Below are 18,747 nucleotides of genomic sequence, written 5' to 3'. Positions count from 1 at the left end.
ACCTTTACATAGCAGTGGTCTGCACCATGTGCTATCAATTCCACATTTCCCAGATGTAAAATTGCTGAAATTATGCGAAACATTTCAAACTGATCAAAGGAGCTAAAACCTATGTAGAGAAGAAAAGGATTACTTAGATATTGACCCATGTTCACATATAGGGATCATATGACTGATGGTTTAAACATGCATCCATGAGAATAATTTCTTTAAGTTATATGTGGTACTACAGTAATTATGGGGCAACATGGGTAAAACTGAAAGATGAGAGATCCCATACCAAGCAAGGAAAATGCCTTTCTTGTTCTTTGTAGATCTGAGGTTTCATGCACACCTTCCACATAGAGATCTCCTCCCTGGTTAGTGTAATGGAACTCAGAAGCATCAGCTGTAAATTTATAAAACGAAAAAGAAAAGGGGGAAGGGGGGGTAAGAAACACTTGGTAGCTGCATAAACATCAAACCACTTAATAGGAATAGGGGTCAGCCTGTAGGTGTTTAGAAAGAGTCAATTCATAAGTAACTTTAAAACTTGCAGTAGGTCATAAAGTAATTGTATATTATATATCATATTCAAGGACATTGAATGGCCACTTTAAATGTAGATCATGAATGAATCAATATCTGGGAGGAACAGTGTGTAATTTAAATTACGTATACAGTATAATATGATGATCTGAATAAAAGATATTGGACTACAACTAGCAATTAACAACCTGTCTAGCTTAATACACCATACTATAGACATGGCCTCTGTTTTGAATATTATTTTATTGAGGTTTTCATGTAAGCATACAGACAATTATCATCAGCACATTATAAAACAAAGCACAACAACAATTTGCAGTGTACATCCAAAATAAACATACAAGGACTGCACCTGTTCCTATGGTAACTCATACATTTAATGCAAGGACATATCAAATGCCTCGCTATATATTCACAATCAAATCTGTAGCCATAAAAAAAGGTTTAAATAGTTGAAAGATGATCTTCATGTTGTTTTCACATTTTTCCTTTGCTTTGAATTTGTATAACTTGAAACTCATAGATATGATATAACAATCATATTTCAAGTAGATATATAGATTTAACAAATAAGTGTTTCTGAACAAAACATAACTCAACCTTAATGTTACCTAGAGCAATATTTTACAACATAAAGTAAGGTATTGTAGATCACCTCAGTTTTCACTTATTTCTTCTAAGTATAGAATCTATAACCCCAAACCAAATGTAAGCCCCTTTTGGGCTTATAAACACAACTAGATACCCCATTGTGGGGGATATTGTTCAAACTGCATACCTACTCTTGAGCATATTGCTGTAGTGAGTGGTATATTTATAAATATATATATATGTATATGAGGAAAACTAATTAAGACTTGTATATATTAGTAAAAATATTTACACCTAGATTACGAGTTTTGCGTTAGAGGCTATGCGGTGCTAACAAGTAGTTTTGTCTCACCGCTCACTTACCTGCAGCGCTGGTATTAAGAGTTCTCAGAAACCCGTTGTTAAAAGGCAAGAAGTGAGCATTGAGCAAAATTTTGCTCATTACCGCACTCCAATACCAGCGCTGCTTAAGTCAGCGGTGAGCTGGTCGTACGTGCTTGTGCACGATTTCCCCATAGACATCAATTGGGAGAGCCGGCTGAGAAAAAGTCTAACACCTGCAGAAAAGCAGCGTAAAACTCCTTAACGCAACCCCATTGATTCCTATGGAGAAACAAAAGTCATGCCTACACCTAACACCCTAATATGAACCTCGAGTCTAAACACGCCTAATCTTACACTTATTAACCCTAATCTGCCGCCCCCGACATCGCCGACACCTGCATTATATTTATTAACCCCTAATCTGCTGCCACCAACATCGCTGACACCTACATTATATTTTTTAACCCCTAATCTGCCGCCCCCGACATCGCCGCCACCTACATGATATTTATGAACCCCTAATCTGCTGCCCCCAACAGCGGCGACACCTACATTATATTTATTAACCCCTAATCTGCCGCCCCCAATGTCACCGCCACTATATTAAAGTTATTAACCCCTTAATCTAAGTCTAACCCTAACCCCCCCTAACTTAAATATAATTGAAATAAGTCTAAATAAAATTCCTATCATTGCCTAAATTATTCCTTTTTAAAACTAAATACTTACCTATAAAATAAACCCTAAGATAGCTACAATATAACAAATAGTTACATTGTAGCTAGCTTAGGGTTTATTTTTATTTTACAGGCAAGTTTGTATTCATTTTAACTAGGTACAATAGTTATTAAATAGTTATTAACCATTTAATAACTACCTAGCTAAAATAAATACAAAAGTACCTGTAAAATAAAACCTAACGTAAGTTACACTAACACCTAACACTACACTATAATTAAATACATTTACTAAATTAAATACAATTACCTAAATTAAATTAGCTAAAGTACAAAAAAACAAACACTAAATTACAGAAAATAATAAACAAATTACAAGATGTTTAAACTAATTACACCGAATCCAATAGCCCTATCAAAATAAAAAAAGCCTCCCCAAAATAAAAAAAACCCCAGCCTAAATTACAAATAGCCCTTAAAAGGGCCTTTTGCGGGGCATTGCCCCAAAGTAATCAGCTCTTTTACCTGAAAAAAAAAAATACAAACAACCCCCCCAACAGTAAAACCCACCACCCACACAACCAACCCCCCAAATAAAATACTAACTAAAAAAACCTAAGCTCTCCATTGCCCTGAAAAGGGCATTTGGCTGGGCATTGCCCTTAAAAGGGCAGTTAGCTTTTTTTGCAAGCCCAAAGTCCCTAACCTAAAAATTAAACCCACCCAATACACCCTTAAAAAAAAAAAACTAACACTAACCCCCTGAAGATCGACTTACCGGGAGAAGTCTTCATCCAAGCCGGCCGAAGTGGTCCTCCAGACGGGCAGAAGTCTTCATCCATCCGGCGTGGAGCATCCTCTTCCAACAGTCTTCTTACTAAATGACGGTTCCTTTAAGTGACGTCATCCAAGATGGCGTCCCTTAGATTCCAATTGGCTGATAGAATTCTATCAGCCAATTGGAATCTAAGGGACGCCATCTTGGATGACGTCACTTAAAGGAACCGTCATTTAGTAAAGAAGACTTCGTTGGAAGAGGGTGCTCCGCGCCAGATGACTTGAGGATGGACCCGCTCCGCGCCGGATGGATGAAGATAGAAGATGACGTCAGGATGAAGGCTTCTGCCCGTCTGGAGGACCACGTCGCACGGCTTGGATGAAGACTTCTCCCGGTAAGTCGATCTTCAGGGGGTTAGTGTTAGGTTTTTTTAAGGATGTAGTGGGTGGGTTTTATTTTTAATTTAGGGACTTTGGGCTTGCAAAAGTGCCAACTGCTCTTTTAAGGGCAATGCCAATCCAAATGCCCTTTTCAGGGCAATGGGGAGCTTAGGTTTTTTTAGTTAGTATTTTATTTGGGGGGTTGGTTGTGTGGGTGGTGGGTTTTACTGTTGGGGGGGTTGTTTATTTTTTTTTTAGGTAAAAGAGCTGATTACTTTGGGGCAATGCCCTGCAAAAGGGCCTTTTTTTATTATTTATTTTTTTATTGAGGATTTGCATAACAGATATAAAACATAGATCGTCTTTTGATAACATAAAGAGATACAAACAAAACTGAGCAAAACATTTCGACAGTTATAGAACATACAATAGGTAGGCTATTGAAACCTTGATTTTGCAATAAAATAGCCTAAGTGACTGACCAGTTAGAGACCCATATTTAGGCCAAATAGTCTGTGACTATATAAAAGATAATTGATGGTCAGCTCTTTATGAGCTTCAAGACGAAAAGGAATATATATATATATATATATATAAGATGGGGGGGGGGGGAAGAGGAGATTCAGCGGGTAAGAACCGCTATTTAAATGAGGGATAGGGTGGAGGGGCGGAGCCAAATATATAGGGGTGACTTAAGGGATGTGGCGGGACCTCTAAAATTATTATTGGAGAATTAGTTGCAGGACAAAATGTTAGTGTAGATCATATGGCAGTAGGTATCTTGAAATGTATGGGGATGTTAAAGAGAATAAGTCATCAGGGGGCTAGCGCTGTATATATAGGTGGTTACATATTAATGTGAGAATGTTGCACTAGACCGTGTATCTAATGTGAAATTGTATAAGCGACATTGCGCTACTAAATATCCAGCAGGTATATGTGGGGATATAAAGGTATATCAGACATGTAAATATATTCTCATGCTATAGAATACACTCATGCGAAACCCAAACCAGGCTAACACGATAGGGCTAAAATTTCACGGTGATTTAACATAGCTATTACCCCCAACTAGACAAACTAAAACTCTAGTGAACTAAAGCAGTACATGCGATTGAATATATTAAATATATTAAAAAGTGGTAGCTTTTTAAATTTAGTAGAAACCTGAAATATATTGTACACAAGTGAAATACATACCACACTATAGCAATCAAGGAGGGCCTCCTCTCATGTAACACGCAAACAATGTTAAAGGTATAAAAGTAGGTAGGTATGAAAAGAACTCAGTTTCAGGTATTTAAGCAATATATAACTATGGATAAAATGCGAATACGCTATCTAATAGTAAAAACATATGTGGAATAGAGGCTAGTATCATTACTCTAGTAAGAGTTAGCTTATGTAAAGGATATGTATGTTAGCAAACCTGTTAATGTTAGAGACTCATATTGTGATAGAGGCATTAATGAGTGTTGCATTATTTGCAAAGTCTGCAATAGAGAAATAGTTTAAACAATAAACCATAACCAACCTGAAAATAAAATATATTATACGCTACAACCTCCTTCCCTGCAGTATAGGCTAGTATGAAGGAAGGCATAAACTATTCTAAAACATTTAAAGAGGTTTTACAGCAGTCTCAAAATTATATATAACACATGGAATAATAGAACATATAGGATGATGCTGAACATCTATAAAAGAATATTATCAGGTTAAGAAATAGGGCAACTATCTACTAAAGGCCAGCCTAGGAAAATATGTATTATGGGAATGAAAGTGAGACTTAACAAATATATAGAACCACATCTAACCCAGATAATTCAGAGAAATACACACAGTTATATTTTGAAAATAATAACTCTAACCTAATATAAACTGTTCCTCACTGTCTCATTAAAATTATGGACAGCTTATATATAAGGATCATCCTATATCACCCTAGCCGCAGATACCTTGTATAGTTTAATAACAGACTAAAATAGGCGGCTAAAAATGGCACGGTTAGGATAAGTGCTAGCTACGTTATATCAAATAACCAAGCCTATTTTCCCCTACATTGTAAGGTGGTTTTCATTAGCCTTCCCCAAACCAAGAGTCTCCCAGACATGAACATTAGTGAAATAGCTAGAGAACCATAGCCTGCTATCTAACTTCAGGCAGGAGAAAAGGTTGAGAGATACTAACAATCCTTGCCTGTAAAAGAAGAAAAATAAAACATCAGCCTGCATACTGGGCAAAAAGAAAACAGTGTATTAAACTATGTCCAATGTTCCCCAGCACTATGAACTTCTTAATTGCAAGCAGATGGGCTCAATCACTCAGTTTGTGATAGTCAGTGCAGGCTGTTATTAAAAGTTATGCAACCTTTTCTTCATCCGATACCTAAAACAGCCATTACTTCTATTTCTGGTAGTCGCCCCAGCGGGGAGAGCATATGGCACTGGATGTATAGGCTCACCATATTTCCTTCAGAACATAGGTCAGGGAATCGGTAAGTTTCTACCCAGCCCTGGGGCACTGAGCACCCATTAGCTATGCGGCTCCGCTTGTATGCTGTTGCTTCCTTAGGCTTATCCCGAAGAGTATTCAGCTCCGTGTCTCCATCTTCCTCCGCTACAGACCTAGTACCTCTGAGGTTCAGCATTCTCCACATGCCTAACGATCGTTCACCGCACCGGCCGCAACAATTATTGAAATCTTCTGGCAAGACGCCAGACACTGCTGGAGGTACGGCATTCTCAATCCCCTGGTGAGGCTGTAAACTGATTAAAGGTTCCGTGACAATTAGATTCCCCAACTTATAATTCACTGACTTTTCAGTAGACTTTGCTTTATGTAGGTTAGAGGGTCGACTATGGATTTCAGCAGGTATAGATGAAGGGTCTTGTGTTCCATTAATGGGTCCTGGCTCTTCGTCGCCATTTTGCATGCCACACGAGGGGGAGACCCTTTTGAGTACTTGCATCAGTAGTAGGCTTAGCTCTGAGTAGTGGTCATCCAAGACCTCACAAACGTTCTCTTCAAACTTGTGCAGCACAGTATCCATAGCTATGTGGTAGAAGCTAGCTGGAGAATACACTGTAATTACCGGAAAAGTTCATGTCTACACAGTCTCGGCAAATGCTGTAGGCCTCCACTCTCAGGACTGCTAAAAAAGCTCAGGAAAAAGCAAATAGTAGTTTTACGTTCCATAAAGGGTTAAATGGTGCAGTTAGTTCAGACCCCTGCAGACTTTAGTAGTTTATTTTGTTAAATAATTAACTATACACCATCATTGATCAATTTAAGCAGAGGAGCTCTTAGTACACACGTCTGCTCCTTTTGCTAGCAAGCTTCGCCCCGCAAAAGGCCCTTTTAAGGGCTATTGGTAGTTTAGTTTAGGCTAGGGCTTTTTTTATTTTGATAGGGCTATTAGATTAGGTGTAATTAGTTTAAATATCTTGTAATTTGTTTATTATTTTCTGTAATTTAGTGTTTGTTTTTTTTGTACTTTAGCTAATTTAATTTAGGTAATTGTATTTAATTTAGTAAATTTATTTAATTATAGTGTAGTGTTAGGTATTAGTGTAACTTACGTTAGGTTTTATTTTACAGGTACTTTTGTATTTATTTTAGCTAGGTAGTTATTAAATAGTTAATAACTATTTAATAACTATTCTACCTAGTTAAAATAAATACAAACATGCCTGTAAAATAAAAATAAACCCTAAGATAGCTACAATGTAACTATTTGTTATATTGTAGCTAGCTTAGGGTTTATTTTATAGGTAAGTATTTAGTTTTAAATAGGAATAATTTAGGCAATGATAGGAATTTTATTTAGGCTTATTTAAATTATATTTAAGTTAGGGGGTGTTATGGTTAGACTTAGATTTAGGGGTTAATAACTAATATAGTGGCGGCAACGTTGGGGCGGCAGATTAGGGGTTAATAAATATAATGTAGGTGGCGGCGATGTCCAGAGCGGCAGATTAGGGGTTAAAATTTTTATTATCGTGTTTGCGATGCGGGAGGGCCTCGGTTTCGGGGTTAATAGGTAGTTTATGGGTGTTAGTGTACTTTTTAGCACTTTAGTTATGAGTTTTATGTTACGGCGTTGTACCATAAAACTCTTAACTACTGACTTTAAAATGCGTTAGGGATCTTGACAGGGTAGGGTGTACCGCTCACTTTTTGGCATCCCAGGACAGACTCTTAATACTGGCGCTATGGAAGTTCCATAGAAAAAAGACTTTACAAAGTTTACGTAAGTCGTTTTGCGGTAAGGCCAAAAAAAAAAAAAAAAAAAAAAAAAAAAAAAAGAGTGCGGTGACCCTAAACCTGCAAGACTCGTAATACCAGCGGGCATAAAAAAGAAGCGTTAGGACTTCTTAATGCTGCTTTTTCAGCCTAATGCACAACTCGTAATCTAGCCGAAAGTTTGTTTTTAACAATAATAATACCCCTTAGGATATAAAGTTAGGGACAATCATATTATATTATAAGAAAGCCACAAATGTGCTTGAAACCACCTATGGTTCATTTAAACATGCCTTTCTAATTATAATATTGGTAAAGGTGTTTGTTAAAATATAAAACAGGCTGGTTACCGACAGTTAGAAAAGCCCTACATGAGCCAATTATGATGTGAGATGATAAATATCAACCTTTTAATCATATCAAACAGAAACCATGAGTGTAACAAAGCATATATGATCAATCTAGGTGTGGGTACTTAATTTGAGATTATAAAGATATAAAATTAAGTGCAGTATTTACAAGAGAAACCGCAATTAAGTCTCTAAGCATAATCAAGATTGCTAGAGTACTATATGGGGAGGGGGAAGCGTGTCCGGCGCATTAAAAATATGAAGTTATTCTCTTCTTTTTCTTCTTTATCAAACCAGTTGATAAAAGGTTCACTTGCAAGAAAAGAAAAAAAAAAAGGGGGCAGAGTTAACCGCCAAGCTGAGAGGACGTGTCCGGTGAGAGTTCCTCAGCTCACCTAATAAAATACAGAAAATTTACTTTATTTTCAAGAATATAAGGGGACCTAAAGGAGTGAGAACTCTGAGTTCCTATCTGGAGGAAAAATGAAAAGAAAAGGGGCTCTGCAACTTGGATCTCCTATACTGAACAACAGCGCTCCCGTTACCACCCTAGCTATTCAGAGACTAGTGGGCAAGTGACTATTGATTCACTGCACACCGGAGGGTCGGAGACTACTCCACTGGCACAGGTGACAACCTAGTCCTTATAAAGCACGGACACCCACGTAGCCTTCCAACATACCTGACCGAGTCGGACATCATCTAGGATTGACGGGGTTCTTACCCCTGACCTATCATACCTGGCTAAAAGGCACATCGGAGGGGAGTATTGACAGGCGGCAGTGGAACCCTCTCATTCAAAGTGCATCACAGGTTTACTGGCGCGAATATCCGCCATCTTTACCGCTCCCAGCCCTGCTCCATAATCACTGTCAAAGCACCCGACACAAGAGCGAGTCTGTTCCCACGGCTGTGGGAGGAGGGTAAGATCTCTGTTCATGCACACTCACCCCTACACATAAACGGCCTGTATATTTGCCTGAACTAGATATCCCCCGTGGGCTGTGAGGCCTTTACACCCGCTGACACAGTATACTATCCTCACGTAGGCGGGTGGCCTTATTGGGACTCAAACATACCAATATTGAACCACCAATTATTATTGTATACTACAATTAACAGCAGAAGAAGCTTTGAACCTCACAGGGGTGTCGCAGGGTCATTTATTAAGTGACTCCATTAAGGGACTGACATAACCTTCCTAGAGCGAGGCAATAAGAACCAGTCTGAGTAAATAGCGCATTTTAGCTGTGATACTGAGCTCCCGGGGTGCATCATCATAAATATTTGACAGTCATCTATCAACCCCACAGGGTAGAGAAGCCTTAAGGGAGGACATACAGATTTGAACTATCACCCAGCATGTGCCCTACTTTTTTCTGTATTGACTCAGAACTTCTATATGAGAGATGGTGCCTACATTCTGTGAACACTTCACTACAGAGGAGGTGCTATATCAAACTAATATCCCTATAAGACTTGAGGGCCTGTCGTGATGTTCCTCTTGGTTAGTAACCCTTTCTTCAACATGCTCATGTAGAGGCCGTGAGTTTCCGGCAGTCAGGGGACCAACGGGGGATATTATGTCCCTATATAATACAATTAAGATTTAAGTTGCGTGAGGATTACTAGTTTGTCTTCTTGGGCAAGCACATACATACTGATACTTTTGTGTGCAGTACAGTTACTTTGGACCCGCTGTGTGGTGGACTATCTAACATGCCGCAGGGGTCCAGGAGAAGGACCGCAAATCACATTGAATATAAGAAATCTGTTGCTGATCACTTCAAACCCAAGCTACAGCTGGAAAAGAATCTGGATATCAGAGTTCCGGATACGGATTCCTCCACAGAGAAAGCCATACTGGATCAGTGCTCCCAAACAACACTAGATCCAGAAAACACAATGGCGTCAGAAATTGTAGACACGGTCACCCAGAAATTGAACAACCTACAGCACACTCTCACTAAAACCTTCAAGAGCTCGGTAACTGATCTAAGGAAAGATATTGGAGCGATTGGCGAGAGAGTGGAAGTCCTGGAGCAGAAACAGGAGGATCTAAGGGTAGAGCAAGCCAATCTATCTAACCATTCACTAATAGTGGTTGACATGATAGATACTATGGAGGCTAAGATTGCAGATATTGAAGACCACTCCCGCCACAATAACTTAAGATTCAGAGGAATTACTGAGGAGATCTCAACCCAGGACCTAGAGACCTTCATTAAAGAATTCTGCAGCTACTTCAAATCTCCACAACTCCCTAGTGAAAATCTGCTAGATAGAGTCCATAGACTTCCTAGAGGCAGAAATGTCTCAGCGGAAAAACCTTGTGATGTCATTGCTCAGTTTCATTTTTTCACATATAAGGAGCAGATCACCAAAGCAATGTTTTCTAGTCCCATACTCCCGGACAGGTTCCAGAACATACAGGTATTTCCGGACCTATCCCAGTATACAATCCAGAAGAGGGATACCTTCAGAGAAGTCACTAAAGTTCTGCAGAATCAGGGCATCAAATACAGGTGGGGATACCCTACAAAACTCCTTATCCATAGGGAGGGCCACCTTTATGCAGCTACTACACCTCATAGGGCCCAACAATATCTGAAAGACTGGGATTTAATCCAAGCCCCTCAACCTAGGGGTCGACAACATGACAAAATTGAAAAGGAGCCTATAGTTCCATCAGCTGGTCCCTCAAAGTCAATAGGCTCTCTCAATTCATCTGCCATGGAGTGGCGCCCTCTACCACAAAGACCGCTCAACAATAAACGCACATCTCCCATTCGGAAGCTCACTCCGTTAAGAGACTCTGCAAATTCTGCAACCCTGTCATCAAGTGTGATAGACACCTTAGATCCTGAATGATCTGCAAGCTCAAGATGATAAGTATTCTACTTTAAGGGAGGGGGAGGGATATATCGTTATATTGCTTGTCTTTCCTTTTACAGATATGCTTATAATGTTTATGACCCTACTACTATGTGTCCTACTGTGACTCTTACCTTATTAGACACTTTATCTAATTTAATTTCATCATCAGCATCAATTACACAGACTACCTCACATTACCAATTACACTACTGAAGACTTCCTCTGAACTAAGACTCTACCCCAAGCTGAGGGCTGCCCTTAGTTGAGTTGCCACAGAGCTTTAGAAGATAGTGCACTTGTCAAGGTGGTTTTGGGCACTCCAATAGACTCATTGAGAGTTTATTTTAAACAAGCCAATTCAGAGATACTAAGGAAAGCTAACTGTCTTCAGATACAGATGTCCTAGATATGATTGTTATTGTATTGTTTAACTATTCCTGATATCCATGCAAGTGGCTGTTATGTTTAACGACTCTTTTTCCCTACAGATGAAAAGCCTTAGTTAGATAGTTTTAAATACAACTCTCTGTTTCAACAGGTTTAGTTAAGGGTAAATATGTTGGTATTGTTGTGCACTTATCAGGGTGGTTTTAGCCACTCCAATAGATCCATTGAGAGTTTATCTTAAACAAGCCAATTCAGAGATACTAGGGAAAGCCAACTGACTTCAGATACAGATGTCATGGTTATGACTGCTATTGTATTGTTTAATTATTCCTGCTATTCATGTACGTGGCTGTTATGTCTAACAATTTTTTTTCCTTCTCATACAGATGAAAAGCCTTAGTTAGATAGTTTTGCCTATAACATTCATGATTCTGTTTAAATAAGTTTAGTTAGTGGTAAATATGTTTGTGTGGTTGTTTAGTAGGACCTGGACTGCTGATCTGTCCGGCCACTTGGTTGAGATAAGGCGATATATGCCGTTTCATCTAACTGAGATTTAGCTGAAGGTGGAGACTCCACTTGCTGGGGGGGCGGGACAGCCCAGCAGCCTCATTTTTGTGTTAAACTGTCTTGCCCTTTAAAATTACATGTTATTATTGTTTTGACGAAAGGGTATATAGGAAACTTAATTGCTGAGCACAAATGTCCTGCTCTGCCTTGGTGCTATGCTGGGTTTTATAGTCCTTCAGACTGAGTGTTCTGTCTTGGATTTTGACTGGAAGTGGATGGGGGAACCTGCGTGGTGACAAGACAGACCAAGTGAACTAGCACTATGCTTACTAACCTGGCTTTTCAATTTCAATATTAATATAGACATGTTCCCTCATACTATGTTTTTTCTCTGCATATTGCTATGGGTTGTTTCAGTGAGAAATGCAGGGGTGGGATTTTGGGTCTATATACTCATGGGGAGTCTCTCTGGGGGGATTAATGTTTTCTAAGATGTGGCGTTAGATGTGACTTGCTGTACTTGTGAACTTGTCATACCTCTCCTGTTTTAGTTTTTTGACGCCCGCCATTCGAGCTCAGGTTACCATCATACACTTATATATCTTTTAGCCCCATGTCCTTACCTCCTTTTTCAACACTTGCGTTAAGAGGCCCCTGCGGTTCATGCATTTACTGTGACCCTGAGGGACCCCATGTTCAACTTTCAGCTGACTGCCCCCCCCCCCCCCCCCGTTGTACTATACAGGTCTTTTCTCTTAGACCACACTAGGACTAAACACAGAACACTATATACCCGCATAACAAGTAGGTTCACTTTATTTGACACTCCCTAACCTACACTTATATTGCATGCTTCTTAGCTATAAATCACTTATATTGTTAGTTCCCTCCCTTTGTCCCTCACTGTCTAGTAGAAGCTTAGATCACACACACGCGGCTATCTATTGTTCCCCTGATTGCCGGATACACCATCCACCCTTGTGAAGAAACACTCAAGTCTTAAAAAATAATAAAACAAATACAAATTTTTCCAAATTAACTTCCATTCTAAAAATTTACATTATTTTTATATGCACACTTTGAGGCTGAGCATGCACGCTGTATTCATATATGAGCTTTGTTATTGGCTGATGGCTGTCACAGGGGGAGGAGGGCAAATGGAAGGGCTTGGAAAATTTACTACTTATTTGAAATTCTAAGTAAATGCAATTGCATTGCCTTTTTAATCAGATTAAGTATACCATGTATGAGGTGCTACAAAATATTGATAAAATAAAAAATATTTAAATTTGTATTGTTCCTCACCAAGTTGCAGGGCTTCAAATTCTGGATGGGAGCAGCATGCACAGAGCTGGTAAAATATGTGGTAATTCCTTTCAGAGGCTGCCTGCAGAAAGATCAGAGAAATAGGTTTCAAACACTGCAGAAAGAAAGACCTCCACACATAAAGCTTTTAAATGGAAAACTAGATCAAGCCAATTTCCAACCAAAACTCAATACGCAATATTTGTTCAATATGTGTCTTATTTTTCATTCTGCATTTAATCTTACCAGTTATATATTATTTTTGTTTTTTTCCCTTATACATTTTTTGTTCATACACTTGCAACTTGTATCCCAAAGTGTAGTATATAGACTTATTAATCCCTACAAGTTAATGTCACATTTTTTGCACATCATGGGAACAGAACTGAAACATGACTCTGGGCACAAACAGCTAGATTAAAAAATTATTGACTGTGTGCATCTATTTTGCTACAGTCATACAGGTCAAACAATAGGCGTATTTTCAGGCTTATTCAAAAACAAGTGCAGCAACCCATAATTCATGTATATGGACACATATTGTACTACAAGAGAAATAAGAAACCTATGACTGAAATAAACATAAAAAGCCATTTACTTGTTTTGTCATCTTCAAAGTTTAGAATATTGTTAATAGAAGAGACTGGTGATTCTTACTGGACTTTTTATATGTGGATGGATAGATTAATTAACACAAACTTGAGAAACAAAAAGGGAAACAGACACAACACCCCAGACATTATTCAAAACAAATCAATAAAATGGACAGTTAAAGGGGGACAGAGCCAACTTCTGAAGCGGCAGGATGCGTCTCAGTGAAGCTTGTGGCTCCAGTTTAGTTTTTCATATATTCCTAGATATAATTATTTAATAGCAATTGTCACGGATACCAGGCTGCCAAGGCAACCTCCACCCCCCTCCATCCCTGGATTACTGTGGTTTTTCTCTGTTTTCTGGCCCATTAGGGATTGTTGTTTGTTCCAAGCTCCCTTCCCAGTTGTGTCCTCCCTGCTTGTACCTCATCTTGGAAGAGCTTAACTCCTGCCTCGCCGGGTTTATGAAACTACTCGCAGGCCGGGATACCTGAGAATCCCTGTCAGGTTAAGAAATGTCCAGAAGAAGACCCAAATGCTAGGGTGAACTTAAACAACACTGAGTTTAATCCAGGACGTGACCCTACGACAACCTCCAAAAAACAATGTACTCACAATATGGAGCAGGGTTAGCCTGTGTCCAAAGTAATTCAAGATAACAGCCAGATAGACTTCTGAATATTTGAGAGTAGTTGGTCTGGGCCAGTCCTTGATAGCCGAAAGTTTAGCAGGATCCATCTCAAAACCTGATTCAGAAATGATATACTCCAAAAAGGAAATGGAAGTCTGATGAAAAGAGCATTTCTCCAATTTAGCGAACAGGGAATTGTCTCGTAACCTCTGAAGTACCAGTCTTACATGATGTACATGTTCCTGTAATGTTTTCGAATAGATCAGAATGTCATCGAGATAAATGATAAATTGATTTAGATAATCTCTGAAGATTTCGTTAACAAAGTGCTGATGCATTGCACAATCCGAATGGCATTACTAGATACTCGTAGTGACCAAATCTAGTGTTAAATGCCGTCTTCCATTCGTCTCCTTTACGGATTCTGACCAAATTGTAGGCCCCATGGAGATCTAACTTGGAAAAAATAGAAGCACCTTGAAGACGATCAAATAACTCAGAAATGAGCGGCAGAGGATAGCTGTTTTTGACAGTAATCTGATTCAAGGCCCGATAATCAATACAGGGACGAAGACCACCATCTTTTTTCCCCAATGAAGAAAAAAGCCGCACCCACAGGTGATGAGGAAGGACGAATAAATCCTCTGGCTAAGTTGTCCTTTATGTATTCCTCAAGAGAAACATTTTCTTGACGAGAGAGGGGACAGGTCCTTCCCTTAGGTAGAGGAGCCCCTGAATACAATTCGATAGGACAGTCAAATATCCGGTGTGGAGGTAACGTCTCAGCCTCCCTTTTTAGAAAACACTTCACTAAAGGCATGATAGTAATTGGGCAATAAATCAGGAACTTCCACCATAGCTACAACAGGACAAGATGGTTTAGAGGGATTTTGCAGGCAATGTTTGAAACAGGAAGTTCCCCAGGAAATAAGTTCTCCTTTAGACCATGAGAAAACTGGATCATGAAGCTGCAACCAAGGTAACCCCAGAATCAATGGTATGTGGGGAGAAGAGATGACATCAAAACAAATAATTTCAGAATGGAGTATGCCCACAGACAAAAGAAGAGGAATGGAAGAATGTTGTATGATACCAGAACCTAGAGGCTGTCCACTAACAGTAGTTACCTTAACTGTTTCTTGGCTTGAAGAGGAATCCTGAGAGAGTCAGCAAAGTTTGAATCAATGAAAACTCCAGCAGCTCCAGAGTCGATGTGAGCTTGAGCCTTGGTGTTTCCAAAAGTGATAGTCACAGGAACAAAAAGTTTAGAATTGAGGGAAGACATGGGATTCTGGCTTAACTCTGTCCCTCTATCAAAAGTTAAACCTTGGCTATAACTGGCTGGATAGGACAGTCCTTCAGTAAAATGTCCTTTGGTACCACAATAGAGACATAATCCAAGAGTACGCCTTCTATGGCGTTCAGCTTCTGACAATTTAATAGCTCCTACTTCCATGGGTTCCACAGACTCAGGGAATTACTATTAGAAAGACTTGAGGTTCGAATAGGAGGACGAAAAGAAGATTTAACAAAGGATCTCCGATTCCTATCTCTCTCCTGAAGACGTTCTGAATGCCGGGCGTCAAGAGTAATACACAAATTGATGAGACCCTCCAATGAATCGAGGAGTTCCCGAAATACAAGTTCATCCTTAAGGCGTTCGCAAAGTCCTTTGCGAAAGGCTGCCAGTAAGGCTCCATGGTTCCAATCAGTTTCTGCAGCTAAAGTCCTGAATTCAATAGCATATTGAGCTACCGAAAGGGATCCCTGTCTCAGATCCAACAATCCTGCCTCTGCAGCTGCAGACCTCCCAGGCTTGTCAAAAACAGAAGAAAAAATGGACACAAATAATGCCACATCCTGTAGTAAAGGCTAGAGCCTTACCCTTCATGAGGGATATAATAAAGGTGATTTTGGAAGTAGAATTGAAAAAAACTTGGATTGTTTCTGAAGTGTAAACGACATTGATTAAGGAATCCATGGCATTCTTCAGGATTACCGTCATATTTATCTTGAAGTGGGATTCGTGGTATATACTGTCCAACAGGTTGAGGTGGATTAAAGACAGCATTGGAGATAGTAGCAGCTGCAGCAGGAGTCGCCGTAGCTTGAGAAGGAGCGGAGAGGTTATGTAGCAGAGCAGTAATCTGGTCAAGCTTGGAATCCAAAGTTTGCAAATGAGCAGAATGATTTCCCAGAAGTTGCCCTTGTAGAGCCACAGCCCTGGATAACTCATCAGGGTCCATATTATGGCCCGTTTGTACTGTCAGGTTAGGAAATGTCCAGAAGACGACCCAAATGCTAGGGCGAACTTAAACAACACCCTTGCACTTTGAGTTTACCCTACAACAACCTCCAAAAAACAATGTACTCACGATATGGAGCAGGGTTAGCCTGTGTCCAAAGTAATTCAAGATAACAGCCAGATAGACTTCTGAATAAGGAACTGGTTTCAGGAAATGTCTTCCACAGAATCAGGAGAGCAGGGATAGTCTACTTCTACTCAGACAGAAGAAGGGCAAAACAAGAAACAGTTAATAATGCAGGAGTAGGTAATTTGTTATCAGGCAGTTTGAGGGTTAACACAGAATATTCAGTACTTGCAGAGTCTGGCAACAGTATATGAGGTAGTTTGAAGGTTAACACAGATTAATCAGTACTTGCTGAGTTTGGCAGTAGGTTAAAATGCAGTTTGAGAGTTTCATAGAATAACAGCACCTGCAGTGTTTGGCAACAAGATATCAAGCAGTTTGAAGGTTTACACTGAGTAAACCGTATTTGCAGAGTTTGGCAGCAGGTTACATGCAGTTATAGAGAGTTTCACAGAATAAACAGTACTTGCATTGTTTGGAAACAGGTAATCAGGAAGTTTGAAGGTTAACCCAGCATAGTCAGTACTTGAAGAGATTGGCAACAGAAAATCAGCAGTTAGAGAGTTTCCACAACGAATTCCTGACAGAAGCCACAAAGAGGAACAAACAAACGGGCACTGAAGAAACAGGAAGCCCAGAATAAAAAGCCTGGTCGTGACATCATCAGAAAGGGGTGGCTCAGACTACCTGTCAATCAAGCACACAGAGAGGACTGCCAGAGCTTCCCAGGGGCCGAGCGTGACAATCCCGCTGAACTTTACCCTAGGTCGCTCCAGAGGCCCTTTGCCACAGAGCTCCTGTCTTTTGGGGATCTGATGTGCCTTGGATGGACAAGGGTTGGGGTGATTGCCGAGGGGGAGTCTACTTGGGAACTGGGGGTTCTGGACACCCCCACCTCCGTAACATTGCTAGACTGCAGCTTCGGTCCCCAGTAACAGATCATGCCACTCCCCTGGGATCATTCCGAAACCACAACCTAACTATTGTGGGATTTCTAGGGATCTATGGCTCCTATGGAGGCACCAGTCTGTTTGGAGGGGCGGGAAACCTGGGAATAGATAAGACTTATCAAAATGAGATTGTGTATACAAGCAGTGTCTTTTCCCAAATAAAATCTGTTTGTGTTCACCTGAATACTGCTCTTGTCTGGTTATTTGGGTGGGCTCTTTCTATAATCACTTCTCTCCGCTCTATAGCTACAAGTTCCAGGTACAGGAAGGACCCTTTTGGAGGAGCTACCCAGTTGGGGTAGTCCGTGTCTGTCACAACTGGTTGGCAGCGGTGGGATGCTTCCATCTACCTGGGACATCCAAACCACCAGCTAAGCCCTGTTCGGATTGAGCAACGGTACTCTGGGCTTAAAAGAAGTACCCTTAACGATTTGCTGGAAGTTTGTGGACAAGTGGCCAGCAACAAATCTAAGGCAGTGATCACTGATGAGCTAATGGAAATCGACCGAGCCAGTGATCAGGCTAGTGAGCCCGACAGCAGCCTGGACAGTGACTGGGCCAGCGAGGCATCAACAGAGGGGACAGAAATGTCAGAGATCCAGCAGGAGATCCTGTGGTGACTGGTGCTCTATGAGACCACCCCACAACAGGAGATCACCCATATAATTGCCGATGCAACCCGCCTCAAGATGTTGGAGGTACAGAAAGCTATGGGGGGGAGCTGCACTGGTTGAGCCGAGCCCCCTCCCTCCCCCCCCTAAGAAGTTACCTCACAAAGCTTTTGTGCCTTTAAGGATGGAGACATGGAGATTGACCGGTACTTATGGATCGTAAGAATTTGAGACGCAGTGCGAACTGCAGGTCATCGTCAGTGCCTACAGAGTTACTCTCCTAATCGAGAAGCTATCTGGGAGAGCCTTGGATGCCTTCGAGGCTATCCCCTTGGAAGATAAGAGGAACTATGACCGGGTGAAGGAGCGCATCCTAGCCCAATACACCATCACACCGGAGGATCACTGGCTGAAGTTATGAGGGTTGAGGAGGAAAGAGGGGCAGCCTTTCACTGAGTGGGCACACCAGTTCACCCGCTCCTTGGACTACTGGTTCAAAGGCTACCAAGTGACCTCCCTGCCTAAGCCTCCCAGCTCATTCTCCTGGAACATTTCTATTATTACTCCCCGCTGGAGGTACGAGAATGGGTTAGGGACCGGAAACCAGAGACGGTAGCTAAAGCTGCTGTCCTGGCAGA

At 40.5% G+C, this 18,747-nt stretch overlaps 1 protein-coding gene across 1 annotated transcript in view; it reads right to left on the bottom strand.

Moving 5' to 3' along the window:
• The window catches only part of LOC128647322 (unconventional myosin-Vb-like), a 338,426-nt gene that overhangs the window by 266,549 nt on the left and 53,130 nt on the right, over nucleotides 1–18,747 (bottom strand). The window contains exons 7-9 of the mRNA XM_053700105.1: nucleotides 12,953–13,034; nucleotides 281–388; nucleotides 3–109 (exon numbers count right to left, since the gene is read on the bottom strand). Coding sequence (XP_053556080.1) covers nucleotides 3–109; nucleotides 281–388; nucleotides 12,953–13,034 — 297 coding nt within the window. The remainder of the gene's footprint in view (nucleotides 1–2; nucleotides 110–280; nucleotides 389–12,952; nucleotides 13,035–18,747) is intronic.

The sequence above is a fragment of the Bombina bombina genome, chromosome 2 (genome assembly GCF_027579735.1).
Source record: "Bombina bombina isolate aBomBom1 chromosome 2, aBomBom1.pri, whole genome shotgun sequence".
NCBI lineage: Eukaryota > Metazoa > Chordata > Amphibia > Anura > Bombinatoridae > Bombina > Bombina bombina.
This window is presented reverse-complemented; position numbering and strand designations above follow the sequence as displayed.